Source organism: Rhinolophus ferrumequinum, chromosome 28 (genome assembly GCF_004115265.2).
Source record: "Rhinolophus ferrumequinum isolate MPI-CBG mRhiFer1 chromosome 28, mRhiFer1_v1.p, whole genome shotgun sequence".
NCBI classification, from domain to species: Eukaryota; Metazoa; Chordata; class Mammalia; order Chiroptera; family Rhinolophidae; genus Rhinolophus; species Rhinolophus ferrumequinum.
This window is the reverse complement of record NC_046311.1, coordinates 16,510,081-16,529,379: the sequence shown is the minus strand read 5'-3', so window position 1 is coordinate 16,529,379 and position 19,299 is coordinate 16,510,081. Positions and strand designations below refer to the sequence as shown.

At 49.1% G+C, this 19,299-nt stretch overlaps 1 protein-coding gene and 1 non-coding gene across 2 annotated transcripts in view; one reads left to right on the top strand and one right to left on the bottom strand.

Annotated features, from left to right (window-relative positions):
* The window catches only part of CYFIP1 (cytoplasmic FMR1 interacting protein 1), a 61,892-nt gene that overhangs the window by 9,071 nt on the left and 33,522 nt on the right, over nt 1-19,299 (top strand). The window contains 11 exon segments of the mRNA XM_033100119.1: nt 5,016-5,138; nt 5,213-5,302; nt 6,439-6,516; nt 7,023-7,124; nt 8,001-8,182; nt 10,627-10,723; nt 10,854-10,982; nt 12,224-12,328; nt 13,810-13,901; nt 16,045-16,162; nt 18,552-18,674. Coding sequence (XP_032956010.1) covers nt 5,022-5,138; nt 5,213-5,302; nt 6,439-6,516; nt 7,023-7,124; nt 8,001-8,182; nt 10,627-10,723; nt 10,854-10,982; nt 12,224-12,328; nt 13,810-13,901; nt 16,045-16,162; nt 18,552-18,674 — 1,233 coding nt within the window. The 5' untranslated portion in view covers nt 5,016-5,021.
* LOC117019034 (small nucleolar RNA U13) lies at nt 57-163 on the bottom strand. The gene has a single exon (XR_004422418.1). It is a non-coding gene; the product is annotated as a small nucleolar RNA U13 (small nucleolar RNA).

The following is a 19,299-nucleotide window of genomic DNA, read 5'->3' as shown; positions in this document are numbered from 1 at the left end:
AATATTAAGTCTTCTGGTCCATGAACATGGAATATCTTTCCACCTTTGTTTTTTCATATAAGATGGATAATGTGCCGATGTTGTCGTAACAAGGTTTGAGGGAGGCACATCTCACACAAAAGTGTGAACACCCAGTCATCACACTTATGAACTACAAAAGGATCACCTTTCCACTTTTTTGTGTTTGTAATTTCTTTCAGCAGTGTTTTGTAATCTTTAGTGTAGAAATCTACATTTAGTTTGAATACTTACATGGTGGGATTCCATATCTGCCATGTTATTATTTGCTCTCCTTATACCTTGTATCTGGAGAACCTTCGGCTGCCAATGGGGCGGACTTACACACAGCAGCTCTGCAGGAGCCCACGCTGTGCGTGGGGCTCACACATAGCAGCTCTGGTCTGATTTCACCTTCTCTAGCAGGAGGATTTCAGAGCATTCCAGGGATACGATTTGCGTTTGTTTGAATTTTTTTGGTGTTAAAGTCCTCTCAGAACATGGTCTCAAGAAAGTAGGGATCTGTTTTTCCCACTGTGTTTGTTTGAGCCTGGTGTGCATCTGTGCTGTTCAGGAGCAGCTCATTGGGCCTTCAGTTAACGGGTTGCTCCCCCATTCAGCTTTATCACGGTGACCTCGCATTCGTGCATGGCTGTAGGGACAGCAATGGTGGGCCTTGGACTGTGGCTTTCAGATTGTTTTGGCTGTGAATAAGACAGATAGACTGTGATAGCTATTATGACCTTGAAACCAGCGTACTTGTAATTTATAATCATCTCTCAGATACTCCACTAGCCAAACTTGGTAGCCATTGTTCTTTGCAGTGGGGTCTGGCGTTGCCAGGATCCCTGACTTCCTCCATCCCAGCATCTTTGCAGGAACAAAACCTTTCCAGAGGGTTTGTGTATTAGTTTTCTAGGGCTCTTGTAACAAAGTACCACAGACCGGGTAACTTCACAGAAATTTATTTTCTCTCAGTTCTGGATGCTGGACATCCCAGATAAAGGTGTCAGCAGGTTTGGTTCCTCCTGAGGTTCCTCCTCTCTCCTCGGCTTGTAGTCCTCATATGGTTTCCCTCTGTGCCTGCCTGTATCCCAATCTCCTCGTCTTCTAAGGACACCAGCTGTGTTGCATTAGGCGCCCAGTGACCTCATTTTACTTTAATTACCTCTGTAAGGGCCCATCTCCCATAGTCACAGTCTGAGGTCCTGAGATTAGGGCTTCAGTGTACAGATTTGGGGGGTGGGCACAGTTCAGCCCATAGCAGTTCACGTAGTTAAAACTCAGTGTTGTCAAGCATTCCTCAATCCCCCGGTCTGGCCCTCAATGATGGGGTGCTGATGCGCCCTCCCCTTAGAGCTGTGGGCTCACACTGCTCCTTGAGGACACCGGCCCAGGCCTAGGGGTGTAGCCACCACAGAGGTTTCATTCCTCTTCCTTGTTAGGAAAAACACTGCTGCCCCGTGTTCCCTGCCATCACATCAAAGCATTACATGGTGCAGTCCACAGTGGTTAGAGACCACTTGCCGGAATGTCCTTAAACACTGATCTGAAATGAGTTGAGCATTTGATGTTTTTCTTGGGTATGACAGAAGTTGACACTGAGCCTTCCTGTGACCCTGCTGTGCTGCAGGTGGTCTCAGCCTCGTCACGTGGGCTGTGTGGCTGTCTCAGAGTGGTTGGTCCAACCTGTTTTCTGATTGATCGGTGGGGTGGGGGGTCACGAAGGAACTGTATGAGCCCCAGGCCACTCCTGACAGTCTGGGCTTGGGCCCTGAAAAGGGCCGAAAGTGGGACTCGGGGCTGGGTCTGCAGGAGGCATCTCATCTTGCAGCCTGGCTCCTTGGAAGCCGTCAATTTTGAGCTGCCCTGCATGGGCACCCCTGGAGCTCCCCACGCTGACTCTGCAGGGCAGAGGCAGGCCAGGCTCTGTGCTCTCACCGTCCTGGGCCTCTCCTTTCTTGAGTGTGTGGACCGGGAAGTTGTGACTATAGAAGGAAGTTGGTAATGAAAGGAAAAAGGCTGTATTCCTTATTTTTAAAAATACCAGGTATTTTGAAAAATATCTGCTACATTTTAAATTTATAGTTAGAAGCAAACAGAATAGATACTCCGCTATTGTCAGGCAGAGTTCTGTAAATGCCAGTTAGGTCCATTGGTCCCAGCCGTGTTCAGCTCCCTTGTTCCTGCTGATTTCCAGTCAGTGACAGAACTCTCGCAGCTCCTGCTGCACTTGTGGTTTCCTTCTCCTCTGGTGCGGCAGTATTTGCTTGCTGTCCTCTGAAGCTCTCCTGTCAGTGCATGCATTTGTCATTGCTCTGTCTCCCTGGTGCATGCCCTTCTATCCTAAGGAGATGTGTCTCCTTAGCCTGGTAATTTCCTTGCTCTGAAGTTTACCACTCCCTTAGCCACTCCAGCTTTTGATGGGTGCTTCCATGGTTCACTTTTACCCTTCTACTTTGAACCTACCTCTGTTGTATTTGAAGTGTGTTTCTTGTAGCTGGTATATACAGTCACGTGCCACATAACGTTTCAGTCAACTACAGAGCACGTATACAACTGTGGTCCCATAAGATTATAATGGAGCTGGAAAATTCTTTTTGCCCGGTGACGTCACAGTGTAGCGGCACAATGCATTACTTGCGTTTGTGGTGTCATCTGGCCTCGCGTGTGAGCGCACTGTGTGACGTCGCAACGGAGTCCTAATGACACTTATCAGAACAATCCTGTTACGTATTGCTTGACTGTAGTTGGATCAGGATTGTTTTATCCTTTCTGACAATCTCTGTCTTAATGAGTGTGTTTAGACTATTTATGATCACTGTAGTTATTGATATGTTTACATTTAGTTCTGCAGATCGTTTTATTATATTCCTGTTAAACTGCCGCCCCCCTTGGCTTATAAACAATAGAATTTTATTTTTGACAGTTCTGGAGCCTTAGAAATCTGAGATCAGAGTGTCGGGGCACCAGCACGGTCAGGTTCTGGTGAGCGCCTGTGATATCGTGATTTATAATAAGAAATATATTTGCTCTTCATCTGTTTCTGGCAGAGAGCTAAAACCTTTGGAATTTCCTAAGTGATAAGAGCTATAAAGGTGTCTTGATATTCATGACAAACCTTTTCAGCCACACCTGAGTTTATGTTAATGAAGTGACTTTTGGAAAGCCCCAAAGAATGGGGTCTGGTTACCAGGAGGCCTAACCAGGTGATGAGAACGTCATAACTTTTAGTCCCCTCCCCTGACTTTGGGGAGGGGTGACGGACTGGAGGTTGAGTCCATTGCCAGAGGCCAGTGATCTAATCAACATGCCTCCTCATATGTGAGGAAGCCTCTGTAAAACCGCAGAGCACAGGCTGCATTCAGGGTTTCTGGGCTGAGGAGCACCTGGGCATTTGGGAAGAGTGGGAGGAAGCTCCGCGTCCTTTCCCAGTGTCCATCTGGCTGTTCCTGAGTCTGTTATTAAATGTTAAGTAAAACGTTTCTCTTGAATTCTGTGAGCTGTTCTAGCAAATTAATTGATCCCAAGGAGGCGGCTGTGGGAACTTCTGATTTACAGCTGGTCTTTATCTTTTATTTTTATTGTTCTGCTCACTTTCAATTTTTTCTTTCTGTTTGGGAGTTTCATCGCTGTTTGCGCACTTCAGTAGTGGCTCTCAAGTCTGGGATGTAATTGTAACATTTGCTTGATCTCAGTGCTTTACCTGTTGTTCATCTTTCCCACAGGAGTTGAGACACTCCTGGTTCGTTGGGAGCTGATTAGTTTGCATTGAACTGGACATTTTGAATTTCGTGCTGGGAGGCTCCAAGTCTTGTTTCAGTCCTTAGGAGAATGCTGCTTTTTTGTTTTAGCTGGCAAACAACCTGGACGATTTAGGCTGCGTTTGCAACATGTCTTCTGTGTGTTGCGGCAGTGTCACTTTTTTCTCAGAGCCTCGCAGTGCCCCTTGGGCCTGTCCCTTGTGTGCCACCCATGGCCGTGTGGGACCTGACTGTGGTCTCAGAGATTGGGGGGTGTGAGGGGCCGACCCACGCAGCTTGGAGGTGGGCCTCATGCTCATGCGCAGCTCTGTGCACTTGATCTTCCGAGCTGCTTTCTCTCCACACTGCTGCAGGGCTTTCGGGTTCCCTCTCTGCTTCTCCAGCCAGTGCCCGGGGTTTGGTGACAGCGCCCCCCTCCCCCATTGCACACTTCCGCATCTGCTTCTTGTCTGGGGCCCAGGGCTGGAGGGGCGGCCGGTTCTCCCCTTAGTGTCTTCCTCTAGCCAGCATGCTGCTCTTCCCTTCTCGGCACGCTCAGCTGCCCCGAGTGTCCCGTCCAGTGGGGACTGCCCCACATGTCCTGTGTGAAGTCAGAGCTGCGTGGTACGTCTCGTCTGGGGTTAGAGCCACTGCCTGTGTCCATCCATGGTCGGGGCAGCCTTCAGCGGGGCCTGCTGGGCTGGGCCGAGTCCTCTCGCATTTGGATGCGAGTCCTCTCGCATTTGGATGCCGTTGTCTCCATTTCTGTGCTTCTCTGCTCAGCCTGGGAGTTTGTTCTTTCAGTGCCCTGCTAACTGCCCTGACTGACCCTCACCTTAGTCCCTGCAGGCTGAGCCTGTACTCCTGGAGTCCCTGGCGTGGAGCCCTGCTGGGAGAAATGCTGGGAAGCACCGTTGCCGCCTCCAGGGCTGTGCCAGTCTCCTTCGGGCAGACATGGTGTTGGAGGGGACATGGCCTCCTCAGGTTGTCAGACAGTGGCCCCAAGGTGGGAAAGGTGGCAGGAAATGGCGGCATGTGTGCTGGCCCAGGTGCCCTACTTCGTGACTCTCTGGGAGGCCTGGAGAGGCTGTGTCGTGACACCCTTGCCAGCAAGCCCTGGGAGAGATGCCAGAACCTGGGGACTGGCCATGACCTTCCCCAGTGCCCTCGGGAGACGGGTCAGGCCAGTGGGGGCCTGATTTCCACACACTGGCGGGATTGTCAGGGTGCCGCCACCCTTCATCACAGTGCAGGTGGCTCTGTGCTTTGTTCTAGGCCAGGATGGCGGCTCAGGTGACATTGGAGGACGCGCTGTCCAACGTGGATCTCCTGGAAGAGCTGCCTCTTCCCGACCAGCAGCCCTGCATCGAGCCCCCACCATCCTCCCTGCTCTACCAGGTGGGTGCTGGGTGACCGGGAGCTTGCTGCCTGCAATGCTGACCTCCATGTGATGGCTTTTCTTTTCCTTTCAGCCAAATTTCAACACTAACTTTGAAGATAGAAATGCATTTGTCACTGGTATTGCAAGATACATTGAACAAGCGACCGTCCATTCCAGCATGGTAATCCCATTAATGTTTCTCTGGTTTCCTCTGTGGGAATGGCACATATCAGCAGCGCATATACACTGTTTTAGTATTATCTTAGTAAGATACACAGTGAGGAAAAAGAGAAGAAAGGGAATGAAATGCTTATGTTTTTTAAAAAGCTTTTGTTTTCCTTATTATAAAAACAATATGTGCTTTTTTTGCAAATTTAGCATATATGGCCCAGAGAAAGCCTTTGTTAGCGTTTTGAGGGAGTCCATTTTCTCTGTCTTATAACCTGTACACATATATGCATTTCCTGATTTAGATTGCATAAATAAACTGCATTGTTATTATGTATTTTAATTATTTCACAAACTTTTTATAGTAACTGTTTTTGAATGTTTACTTAGTTTCTTTTCTTTCTTACAATAAAAAAATGTTATAATGAACATCTTTCTACATACATCATTCCCTTTGACTAGATTTGTAGAAGTGAAGTTACTGGGTCAAAGGTTGTGAGTATTTTAAAGCACATTAAAAACATTAGCACATTGTAGTTGATGTTTTCAAGAATATTTATGCAGTCCTTACCAAAGGAAACAATATGAAAAGAGTAGACACTAAAACAGGTTTTAACTGATGGCAGGCCCCTCCTCGCGGGCACTCCCTGGGTGTCCGTGCTGCAGAAACACTTCTAGCTGTTCGTCCCCGCACTGGGGTGGCAGAGGTGCCTCAGCCTTTGTCTTGACAGGAGGATCTCTGTAGCCTGCTGGGGAGGTGTGAGGACCCCGTGTGTGTCCCCACGCCCCAGCTTCAGGTCTGCATTGTCCTCAGGTTATTTCGGGTTGAGTGGAGCTGAGGTGTAGCCGCTGTGGCAGATATATTATCCTGGGCTGTGTTGGCCCTGCACAGAGATGCCTACATGTCACTGACGTCCGTCTCCTTCCTGTAGGATCCATGGGGATGTTTTGGGTAGGCGTGAGGGCTGCTCCACTGCGTTGCAGCTTCACCAGCTTCTTGACAGCTGTCTCTTACTTAGCACAAAGGGCCTGGTGCTTGCTCCTCAAGGGAGAGTCAGGATAGTTTATGCCTTTAGATTTTAGTAATTTGGCGTCTCCTTTGTTATGATGATTCTGCTTACCTTTGATTTGCCCTGTGTACCTTTGCAGAATGAGATGCTGGAGGAGGGCCAAGAATACGCCGTTATGCTGTACACCTGGAGGAGCTGCTCTCGGGCCATCCCGCAGGTACCCTGTTGCCCCGCTCATCCCAGCCCTACCATTCCCCCACACCACCACCGCAGCCAGACCAGACCCTCACAGCACCAGTCCGTAGCAGCCCAGTCAGGCCACGCCCCCACACCACAGCCCAGCCACACCACCAGCCCGGCCCAGCCAGGCCACACCCCCAAACCACAGCCCAGCCACGCCCCCACACGCCCAGCCCAGCCAGGCCACGCCCCCACGCCACAGCCCAGTCGCACCCTCACACCGCCAGCCCGGCCTATCCCAGGCCACACCCCCACACCACCGCCCAGCCACGCCCCCACACGCCCGGCCCAGCCAGGCCACGCCCCCACACCACCGCCCAGCCACGCCCCCAAAACCACCAGCCCCACCCAGCCGTGACCATGGCCTTGTTACCACCAGCTCCGCACCACCGCCAGTGCTACCCCTCAGCAGGCAGGGAGCCCAGCTCTCTCTCACTCCTAGTGGGGTTGAAGCCTCTTTCTGTCATACTTGTTTATTCCCAGGTGAAATGTAATGAGCAGCCTAATCGAGTGGAAATTTATGAGAAAACCGTGGAGGTTCTTGAGCCTGAGGTCACAAAACTGATGAATTTTATGTACTTCCAGGTAAAAGAGCAAAATAATCTTAGGGGTTTAATGCAGAAGAGTAGGATGGTGCCTCTGTCAGCATCACTGTGGACTCAGTATAACGAAGTGCATGTAAATTAAAGCAACAACAGCAGCTTCTGAGATAAAAAAGAACCAAGCCTGTGACAGTTGAAAGCTTTGCTGGCCCTTTCAGGATAAACACCTCTCTGGTGTTTCACCTCTCTTGTCCTTTGAGAGTGAAGTTGTATTTCCTTCCTGAAGATTGCTTTCTGTCAGTTCCAAGTACGTTTGTCTTTCTGCCAGTGTGTGCTTTCGATTTGTCTGTTTTTTCAGGTATTTTCTTTCTCTCAACCTCACCCTGTGGCCCTCACTCCAATGGCCCTCACCCGGGCCTTGGCCCTTCTGGCCCTTTGGTTAGGCAGAGTGGCCACAGGGAGGGGACTTGCTGGCTTTTCAAATACGTGCTTTGGAAACATGTAAAGGTTTTTATTATAGATTCCTTTAAAAAGGGAGAAGATAGAACTTATTAGGAGATGAGTTTTTGTTTTATCTTAAAATTGTCGAGAGGAAAAATCTGCTCCCCCCTTCACCTCTGAGAGCTAAAACGTCCTTTATAGATGCTTTATAGACGTTCCGTTGGAGTGTTTTACTCAGTAACTTTGATGGAATAATCAACAAAATTCCTTTTCTTTAGGGACGTAGTTGGTAAAGTGCAAAATGAATAGTGATTGTCACAGAGCAAGGACATGTGGAAATGACTTGGAAGCGAATGCCTTTCCCTGTGCTTTAAGTCTCACTTGGTGGGGCTTTCATCAGTGAGTCACGTGACTCCAGATTCTGGGCATGGAGCTGGCCCAGCACTGACTGCGCCTTTCTGCCCCCTTCTCTGCTCAGAGAAACGCCATCGAGCGCTTCTGTGGGGAAGTGAGGCGCCTGTGCCACGCGGAGAGGAGGAAGGACTTCGTGTCTGAAGCCTACCTCATCACACTGGGCAAGTTCATCAACATGTTCGCAGTACTGGACGAGCTGAAGAACATGAAGTGCAGTGTGAAGAACGACCACTCGGCATACAAGAGGTGAGCCTCGTGGAGCTTGGGCGGCACGAGCACGCTGTGACGGGGGTACCTGGGGGCTGCACCCTACGTATGCCAAAGTCATTGCATGTGGCTGTTTGCCCGGCTCAGGACTGTTTGAATACATGCTCCCAGGGTACCTGGCGGGTGACATGTGCTAGCTCTCCTCCAGGGTGGTTTTCCTTGTGAATGTACAGAACTTGTGGAGAAGAGAGTTGGACAAGGAGAGTGTGGATGTTGGCGTGCTTCTGGAACACTGAGGGCTGGTTGGTGGCTATGGCAGGGAGCTGGGCGGTCAGAGCAGAGCCCACTGTCTGACTTTCTTTAGGAATCTGTGCCTGGTACTGTCGGAGGCCTGGTTGGCTGGAGTGAGGTGCTGATCATGTTCCCTCTGCCTGATGCGGAATCTCAGCTGTAGAATTAAATTGGGAGACATTTTACTAGCATCTGAATAGGTTGTAGTTATGTGGCAGCTAAAATCATACGACTGTTGCTGTGTCTTTAAAATAAAATGAGCTGGGACGCAGCACCAAACTGACATGTGATGAGGGGGCAGCAGTGGGAGTCGAGCCAGACCCCCCAAATTTTAAGCCTTGTTCATATGAAATAAGTGCAAGCATTCCTTTCGTCAGCTAGAAACTCTCCACGGAAGCCGGCACTATGAGAAATCTAGAAAATCGAGAAAGGTCTGGAATGATCCCCACGTGATGGCAGTGTTTGTGGGGTTCCAAGTGTGTGTGACTCGGGTTGGAGGGCGGAACCGGCCCAGACCCGGGAGCGGCTCCTGCGTGACTCAGGGCAGCTGTCTCAGCCTTTCTGACTTTGTCAGGGAAATCGGGGAGGTGCTCAGCATGAGTGGGCTTTAATTTCCAAAAGGGTCTTTTTTCTCCGACCAAAAAGCTTTCCTTCTCTCAGCATACAGCACTTTTATTCCAAAGTCCAGTCTGTACAATAATTTAAAGATTGGACTGCCCTGTGGAAGGCTGTGGGGGCCCCTAGGCACCCCCTTCAGGAGCTGGCTGGGGTCTTCACCACCCCTGAGGTGCCTCTGAGCACAGAGAGGGCCGCGGGCTTCCCCTTGCCCCTTCCAGCAGCCTCTTCCTGGGACCTCTGTGTGGGACCCCGTTAGTTCACCTCCCAGACAGTAACCCCCTCCTTCCCAGCTCTCACACACGCTTTTTATTTTCATCCAGCTGATAACTTCCAGAACAGCCTCTTCTGAGTGTCAATGCCAAGATAATCGTATGGTTATCGTGAGGCTTGGGGAAAATAGGACAGTATCCTTGCTCTCTTCTTATTCTCAGCAACCACTCAAATCAATAAAGTAGACATTTTAAAAAGGAATGTTACCACATCAGTACTAGTTTTAACTGTATATAATTTTTAAAAACCTATAGGAGAATAACAATGACTTCAATAAGACTGCAGCCTCTCTGACCTGCAGAGTCCTGAGGGAGGTGGTCTGCAGCTGATGAGGGCTTCCAGTGTTCAGGACCCCAGGCTCCTGCTGTCTCCACGTGCTGCTTCATGGTGCAGATGGCTGCTTGAGCTCCAGCTGTCATTTCTGCATTCCAGTCAGCAGAAAGGAAGGAGAATAGAAGGGCCCGCCCTATCCCTTATAAACACACTTTCAAGTGCCTTGCAACACTTTTCATTGTATCTCGCAGCTGGGCTGCTGGTCATGTGGAAATGGGACACTCGGCTGCTGGATGGAGTTGGGGTTTATTTCTAAGGAGGCAGGGGAGGAGATGTTGGGGTAGCTGTCAGTTTCGCTAGGGTTCTCGGTTGCACAGAAAGGTCATTATTTGGGCAGTTTGCACTAAAGTCTCGGGGTACCCACCCAAATGTGCGGAACCCTCACACCCAGTTCACTGCTCTGAAGCGATGCGGACACGCAGTGGGGCCTCGCAGTGTCATGGGCCTCGGCATACAGGCCCCGTGTGTGCCATTCCCTCTCCTTCCTCAGCCCTGTGGGTGGGACAGACAGCTGCTTTTTGTCACAGGTGTGATAAGTGAGGCTGAGGACACAGGAGGTTGGTCCAAGGTGGAGGTGCATGTGGGTGGCAGAACCAGGACTCTGTCTCAGACCTTTGGCACCAGAGCTGTGCGTGGTCCCTGACTGGTGGGAAGTGTGGTGATCCAGAGGGTTCTCGGTGCTGGCCATCTTCGTCACTGTGCTTGGGGGGCAGCGGGGACAGGCCAGTGTGCAGGGGCCCTTCAGGAACGCCTGCCTGCAGGCGGCACTGCCACGTCTCTGAGGACGTCTGTCAGCCGTCCAGGGTGGACAAGTTCAGGAGGCTGAAATTGTAACCAGCTTCTAAGAGCCACATTTCTACAGATAACTGTAGGCACAGCGAGGTGCTCTTCAATTCCTGGCTCTAAGAAAAAAATCATTAATTACATTGGTTGATTAACTCTGGTGTTTTTGTTTGTTTTTGCTTTCAAAGGGCTGCTCAGTTTTTGCGGAAAATGGCGGACCCACAGTCCATTCAGGAGTCACAGAATCTGTCCATGTTTCTGGCCAACCACAACAAAATCACACAGGTGAGGCTGGGCTCTGGGCCGGGGGGCAGTGGGGCCTGGGGGCCCAGACCACACGGGTAAAGCGGGGCTCTGGGCCGGGGCACTGCGGGGCCTGGGGCCCTCAGTGGCAGGGTCTCCTGCTCTGTTCCAGTCCCTGCAGCAGCAGCTCGAAGTGATTCCTGGCTATGAAGAGCTGCTGGCCGACATCGTGAACCTGTGCGTGGATTACTACGAGAACAGGATGTACCTGACGCCCAGCGAGAAACACATGCTTCTCAAAGTACGTGGGTGGGGATGGCTGTCAGGGGCCCCCACAGGGGTGACAGGCTGGCTCTCATTACTGTCTGCAATGCTCGTGCCAACCTGTTCTTAGTCTCACGCTTGGGGGGGTCGTGTGTGTTGGGGAGTGTGTGTGTGTGGGGGGGATGTTAGGGTGTGTGTTGGGGTGTGTGTGTGTGTGTTGGGGGTGTGTGGATAGCAGCCTGCACTACAGGCTCTCGACACATTCCCGTGAGTGTGTCCTGAGCTGGCGCCGGTGCCAGGTGGATCACATAGCCACCCCCAGGGCTTTGGGTGATGAGATCCTGAGCTGTTCGTAGCAGAGGTTATACCAGATTCTGCTGTTAAGTGTGTAATTCCTAGGAGTTAAGTACAGATGGTTCAATTTAGGACTTCCAACTTTGGTGCAAAAGTGAGACACATTGGGCAGAAACTGTACTTTGGTCTTTGAATGTTGAGCTTCTCCCGGGTCAGCGATAAGCCATGTGAGCTTGTGGGGCTTGGGCCAGTGTAGTGACTGCACGTTTGAGGTGGTGGGTGAGGCTGAGCACAGATGGGCGCTAGGTTAGGCGGGTTCAGTGCATTTTCGACTTACAATGCGTATTTTCCACTTAGGATGGGTTTATCAGGACGTAGCCCTGTCATAAGTCGGGGACCACCTGTAAACTGTCACCATGAGTAAAGTAGTCTTTTGTTGGTCAAGAAACATGGTCATTCTCCATATTCTTCATTATTACTGTGTTTCACATTGGGGAGATTCTCAACAACATTTCTCACTGGGGACGCGAGAAGGCGGTTCTGCGTTCCTTTCCCTCGGCTGCTCCCCCTGTGCAGAGGGCAGCCCTGGGGGACCTGTGCTGGGTGTCCTTGTGAGAGTGGGCCCAGCCCTGAGACCATCCCCACCGAGAGCACCGTGGGGGTCGGGGCTGGAGGGCGCCGTCGTCAGCTGCAGGAGCCCCCGGCCATGGGTGCTTGTGACCATCTGTATTTACCATTGCTCTGTGGCTGACGTGAGGGGGAGGTGGGAGAGGTGCTGGGAGGACAGTGAAGTAGCCACAAGAAATGGCACATAACACAGTAGCTGCAAAGGGAGGAATAGTGCCTGTTTCCCGGGGGCTTTTAAAATTGTCTTTCGAAGAAAGAGTGGATATCATTTCACAATTATGAGCTGTGGAGTGTAAGCACATGTGGGTCGTTTACCTTGGAGGTCTGAGTTTCATGTGCCATTTTGGGATTTTCCAGGTCATGGGGTTTGGTCTGTACCTGATGGATGGGAGTGTCAGCAACATCTATAAACTAGATGCCAAGAAAAGAATAAACTTATCCAAAATTGACAAGCACTTCAAGGTGAGTTCCATGTTTCTGTACACCTCCGTATTGACGTGTGTACAGTTTGAGTTTTGGCTGTGAGCCTTGGTGCCATGAGCTGTGCTGGGATGGGAGGCCTCCCGTGCTCCTGAGAGGCGCCCGACCCCCACCTGTGTCGGTGTAGCCTGGGGTCGAGTCATGCCCTGTGTCCTCCTCCTCCCTACAAGAGCCTGTGGCTGTACTCACAGACTGTCCCTGTGGTGCAGCAGGCTGGCTGTGATTCTGTGCGTGCTGTCGTGACACATAAGATGTTGTGTCTGGGCTGGCGGAGTGAGCAGTGCCGCTCTGAGGAGTGCTTGTGTGCACGTTGCTGTGGGACGTTTACCCCGAGGGCAGGCATCTCGGGCACACACATTCCCAGGTGGTGGGCACAGCCCAACAGCTTCCCTCATGGATGTGCTGGCCGGTGTTCCCACCAGCTGCTGCTCCACACCCGGCCCACACTTGCCACTGTCACTTTGTCTCCTTTTTGCGGTGGCATCCTGAGGCTGGGTATGTCACTGTAGTTTTGTTGGCCAGCGTTTCCTTGTGTTTTAGTTGGTGTTTCCCTGATAACTTTTCATGCTTTTCCTTTTGTGTTCTCTACTGAAGAGTCACTTCACATTTCTTGTTCTCTCGTTTCTCCTGTTGATTTGTCGCTCTTTATGTTTCCTGGGTACGTCCTTCGTTGGACACAGGTATTCTAAAATATGGGCATTCTCCCCTACGTGGCTTTCCTTTTCACTGTCATAAAGGTGTCACTTGGTGAATAGAGCTTCTCAACTTTGATGCAGTTCATTCTACCAGTAGGTAGGTCTGCTTTCCAGGAAGTCTCCAAGTTCTGTTCTTCAAGGTCGTCGTGCCTAGCGTCCCTTCACCTTTGGGAATAAATTGGCTTGCTGACTTCCACACGCTCTCCTCATACACCATGTATCATCCGGGACTGTTGTCTGGGATTCCATTGAATATGAAGATCAATTTAAGGAAAAGGGACTTTAAAAATACCAGGTCTTCCAACACATGAGCTTGATATATTTCTCCATTCACTTAAAACTTTAAAGTTTTCTCTAGAATTTTTGGTAGCATTTTTGCTTAGAGGTCTTGTATGTATTTTGTTTGATGTGTTCATACATGTTTTTGTTTTTTGATGATATTGCAAATTGTTTCTCTTTAAATTTTCATTTTCTGATTGTTGCTAGTAGATAGAAATGCAGTTGATTTTTTTATGACCATGGATCTAGCAAAAGTTAGGTCAGCTTTAGTATTTGAAATGGTTTTATGAATGTTGGTTCTTAACTTGTATTTTTTTTTTTTTTTTGAAGTGAAGTAGTTGTTTACCTCTTTTTTTCCAGTAAATGATTTGCAGAGATAGCTTTCAACCCACAGTAATTATTAAATGCATTACTCATTCTTCTTGTGATTATGTGTTTGTGACTGAACACATGTGATGATGATACTGTTTCTTTGTTCTTTGACAACAGCAGCTCCAGGTGGTTCCTCTGTTCGGAGACATGCAAATAGAACTGGCACGATATATCAAGACCAGCGCCCACTATGAGGAGAATAAATCTCGGTAGGAGCATGAGCTTCTCAGGAAGCGGCCTGGCAGTGTTCTCATGTGGCTCTGTAAACGCGCTCTTACCTCAGCTCATGATAACACCTCTGAGTCCTTCCTCAGCTCGTGATAACACCTCTGAGTCCTTCCTCAGCTCGTGATAACATCTCTGAGTCCTTTCTCAGCTCCTGATAACACCTCTGACATTCTCAGCCATCTGGAACTGAATACCGGATCCCATAGCCCTTGCCCCATGTGGCAGTTTACATTTAACTTCATTAAAAATGCCATTGTTTTCTTTTACAATAGCCACATTTCAGATACCTCATGGGCAGTGGCTCTTATGTTGGTCAGTACAGATACAGAGCGATTTCTTTATCCTAGAGAGTGTTGGTGGAGAATATAGATGTGTAAATACATTTTCTGGGCCCAGAGGTGTGCGGGTAAATGCTTAGTACATAGCTCGGGGGTGGGGCGGGATGTTTGCAGGTCTCTTACAGGTTTCAAAAGCGTCGCCCCCAGGCCAGATCCAGCCCAGGCCTTTTTTTTGTAAGGCCTCTCTTATTAAGAATGGTCTTTACATTTTAAAAGGGTTGTTTTTTTAAAAAGGTGACAGATGTGGCAGTATAGCTCACAGATCCTAAAGTGTTTCCTTTCTGCCCCTGTACTGAGACAGGTGGCCAACCCCTGCCATCAAGGGTCTGTAGCTCATAATTATAGATGATAAATACACACTACTTCTTATTCTAGTTCCACATAGACAGGTGAGTCTCACAGGTGCTTTTGTTGACTTTCACCAAATACCTAAACCTGTAGCCACCCGGTTGCTACAATTCCAGTGTAGTTTTGAAAGCCTCATTTCTGTCTTGGTGTGTTTACTTGGAAGCTGGCAAACTTTTTCTGCAAGCCTGAATTGTAGACACATGTGGTTTGTGTTGCACAGTCTTCCTTGTGTTTTAACAACTTCTTAAAAGTGTAAAAACCATTTTGTGCACTGTGGGGCCGTACAGACTCTGGATGCATTTGGCCTATGCTGTCGTTTGCCAAACTCGGCGCTAACTTATTTCCTAATAAATTTGCCATTCTATCTGCTATGCGACCGACAGACAACTTCTCACCATCTGAGTTACATGTGTGGAGCCAAAACCTCTTCCTGCTTCAGCACCAGCTCAGGCTCTGATTTGGAGTTTATGCTGGTTTCCATGGTGTAAATTGTCCCGCCATAACCAAGTTCACACTAACCACTTGACAACTGTAGCTAGAAGCACACCTTTACAGAATGCTTTCACCCTGACAGGCCCAGAGCAGAGGCAATGGCAAAATCTGTACAGATCGGGACACCATGACTATAGCTTATGTCTTCTTTAATATGATTTACTGCAAGTCGGTAGCATTGAATCGGTCATTGTGGGTGTGTTCAGCAGCCACCTCTCGGGTGGAAGAGCTGTTTGGGGCCTGCGGGGGTTGGGGGGTGGGTGTGTGGAGGGCGGGCCTGGCGCAGGGCCAGGGCTGTCCCTGTGCGTACTCACTGCGCTGGCTCCAGGAGCTGCCATGGCAGCCGCAGGCACAATTGTGTCACCCGCCTGTAGCAGAATCAGGTTAGAGAGGGGACAGCACGCCCATCCTCTCGCCAAGTGGGAACTGCATTCTTTCCCTTCGTTAAAACGCCGTGTGTGTGTGTGTGCGCGCTGCCCACGAGGGAGCCGCCCGCTGGCCCCAGGGCCTGGGCTTCCTACCTGAGACCGCCAGCAGTTTTAATTCTTAGTAAACTTCTTTCCCACTCAGTTGTGTGTGTTTGCTGCTGAAACGGTGTGTTGTGCACACCACCTAACCTCCAGGTGATGTCACTTTTCAACTCTCCCAGTAAGGACAAGTTTTGTTCCCGAGTCTGGCTGCCCTGCTTTCTACTGTCTCTGCAGCTCTCAGTCTCTTAGAAAGTAGTTTGTTGATGAAGGAGAAGTTCGGATTACTTTTCCAACACAAGTAAGAGGAGGTGGGGCAGAAACCCTGACGTGGGGACGTGGGGCCGGTGGCTGGCTCCTCCCAGAGGGTTCTTCCTCACCCCACAGTGGGTGGCTGTCCTGTGTGCCTGCTGTGCGTGTGTCCCCGGCTGCCCCACCCTTGCACCCCGGGTGGTGACACGTTTGCTCTTCACCATCAGGTGGACATGCGCGTCGCCCAGCAGCAGCCCCCAGTACAACGTCTGCGAGCAGATGGCCCAGATCCGTGACGACCACATGCGCTTCATCTCTGAGCTGGCACGCTATAGCAACAGCGAGGTCAGTGCCCGCCGCCGGACCCACGAGGGCCCTGCGCTGTCACTGTGCTCTCTGCACAGTGACAAGTACTGACTTTAATTGCTTCAGAAACATAGCTTAGTACCAGACACTTAAGTGGTGCCCATCGTAATGGACGAGGCCATGCAGGTAGCATTGTCTGCATGAGTTCAGCTGTACCAAACTTCTTCCTCAGGAAACATAATAGTGATCCCAAAAGAAAGGACTGAGAGACCATGAATTCAGTGGCTGTCTTAGTCGAGCCCCATGTTGCTTAGCTGCTGGAGGAGGGTGCAGGCATGGGAGGGCACCAGAAATGGAGTGGTCCTGACTTGTGGCCCCTTTCCTGTCTGGGGGGAGATGTCCCGAGGTCAGAGGTTCTCAGAAGGACCACTAACATTTGCGGGGAGGAGCTTGTGCGTTGGCCCAACCCCACTGCAGGACGATGAGCACCCCGTCCGCACACACCAAACACAAGTCATCATGTAACTAAAATGAGTGACACAGCCCGATGCCTTGGGCACTGTGGCCACCGCGGTGGGTGGCCAGCACAGTTGTGAGGATAGAGATGGGGGCAGCCCCCCGGGACTTCGTGGGCAGTTCACACACAGTAGAGCTGATTTGTACCCTCACAATCAGTGTCTTTGAGTGTGCGTGGCTCCTGTCTGTCTGCCTTCTGGGTGTCAGCTGCAGAATAGTAAGATGATGGTTTAATGAGGAGGAGATGTACCTTCGAATGCTTTGCTCAGTTTATTTTTAGACAGATTTGTGGAGATCAGATCCACCCACTTCAATTGTACAACTCAGAGTTTTTTAGTACATTCAGTGAGTTACGCACCATCAGCACAGTCCCGTTTTTAACATTTCAGTACCCCTGAAAGCCATCCGTAACCATGAGCCTTCAGTCTGCATCCTGCCGTTCAGACCCGGTGATGTGCTTTCTGTGTGCGGATTTGCCTCTTCTGCTCATTTCGTATACATTGATATGTGGTCTGTGACTGGCTTTTTTTAACTAACATAGTGTTTTCAAGGTTCATCTGTATTGTAGCTCGTATCAATAATTTTATAATTATTTTATGGCTCATTATGTCAATTTTATGGTTTATAACAGTTTTATGGCTGAATGATATTCTATTGTACGGACACACCACATTTTGTTCATTTGGCTGTTAATTGGTGGGCATTGCGGTTGTGAACAGTGCTGCTGTGAACATCCGGGGACAAGTTTTTCTGGGGACATGTTTTCACTTCTCTTGGGTAGATACGGAGAGTGGAATTGCTGGGTCATATGGTAACTGTGTTTAATGTTTTGAGGAACTGCCAGACTGTTTTCAAAGTGGCTGCACCACTTTATATGCCCGTTGGCGGTGTATAAGGTTCTGATTCTCTACGTCCTCTCAACACTTCTTACTGTTTTTTTGTTTGTTTGTTTTTTCTGGCCACCCTAGTGGATGTGAAGTGGTATCTTGTGGTTTGGATTTGCGTTTCCCTAATGACTAATGACATTGAGTATCTTTTCATGTGCTTATTGGCCATTTGTATGTCTCTAGAAAAATGTCTGTTCAGGTCCTTTGCCCATTGTTAATTTATTTACCTTTTTCACTATTGAACTGTATGAGTTCTTATATATTCTAGATACCAGTCCCTTATCTGATATGTGATTTTCAAATGTTTTTTCCTCTTCTGTGGGCTGTATTTTTGCTTCCTTGATGGTGTCATTTGAAGCGCAATTTAAAATTTTTGATGTAGTCCAGTTCTGTCTATTTTTTCTTTGGCTGCTATGCTTTTGATGTCACATTGAAGAAACCCCTGCCTAATGCAAAGTCATAAAGATTTACCTCATGTTTTCTTCTGAGAGTTTGGTAGTTTTAGCTCTTACATTTAAATCTATGATCCATTTTTAGTTAGATTTTTTTGTATGGTATGAGGCAAGGGTCCAACTTCATTCTTTTGCATGTGGATATTCAGCTTTCCCAGCATTATTTGTTAAAAGGACCATTCTTTCCTCACAGAAGGCACCCTCAGCACAGGTCAGTTGAATGTGCACCTGTGTCACTGCAGCATGATTTACAGTTACCATGGAAACCAGGTGCCCATCTGCAGAGGCACAGATAAGGGAGGGAGGGAACATGTGCTCCTCACGACCTAAGGGGAGGCAAGCTGTGCACGCGCGTCTCAGCACTGAGCCCTGGCACCTGCAGTGCCTGCGGCAGCTGTTCTCTTTGCCCCGCTGAGCGCCTGCCACCGGGGTCCAGTGGTTGCCGTGTTGGCCCCCTGTGCAGGCTCGAGTGCCACCATGTCCCAGTGCCTTTGGGGAGGTTCCTAGTGGGGTAAATACCAGGTAGTCCTTCTGGCTGTGGGGTCACTGCTTGATGCTGCTGTCATGCTCTAGGTTGTCACAGGGTCGGGCCGCCAGGAGGCTCAGAAGACAGATGCGGAATACCGGAAGCTCTTTGACCTGGCACTGCAGGGCCTGCAGCTGCTGTCCCAGTGGAGCGCTCACGTAATGGAAGTGGTACGCCCCGCTCTTGCTTTCTGGAAACGTGGGAACTAAGGATACCTACCCCTCAGTTGGTTACAAGTGTCTTCCTTACAAAACGCATTAAGCAATTGACTAAATGATAATTTTTCTGCATTAACTGTGGTCCATGGATCAAGAACAAATTGGCTTTTTACCTTTGGCCAAAGACGACATATGATTTTAAATATAAGAAACTCAACATGTATTTCATTTATGTGTGTGTGTTTCTTTTAAAACTTATTAATAGAATTAAATTTGTACCATTATGATGATTTTTAATTCTCATTTTTAAAATTTTATTAAATTTATTGGGGTGACATTGGTTAGTAAAATTATATAGGTTTCAAGTGTACACTTCTATACAAGATCATAGTTTTCTTTTTTTTAAATAGCATTTTCTCTGTGGAATTCCAGCCTTCAGTTTCTTTGGTTTACCATTAGTAAAATGATTTCTGATGCTATCTAAATATTTGGATACCTTTAGATCATAGAAGATTCTTTTGTGTATTTTGTTTAGACAGAAATTTTATATTGGATGAGTACATGATCATTTGAAAGGCTAATTCTTTTTTTTACATGGTGATGAATGCCTAGCCTTTTAGATATTCCACACAATATC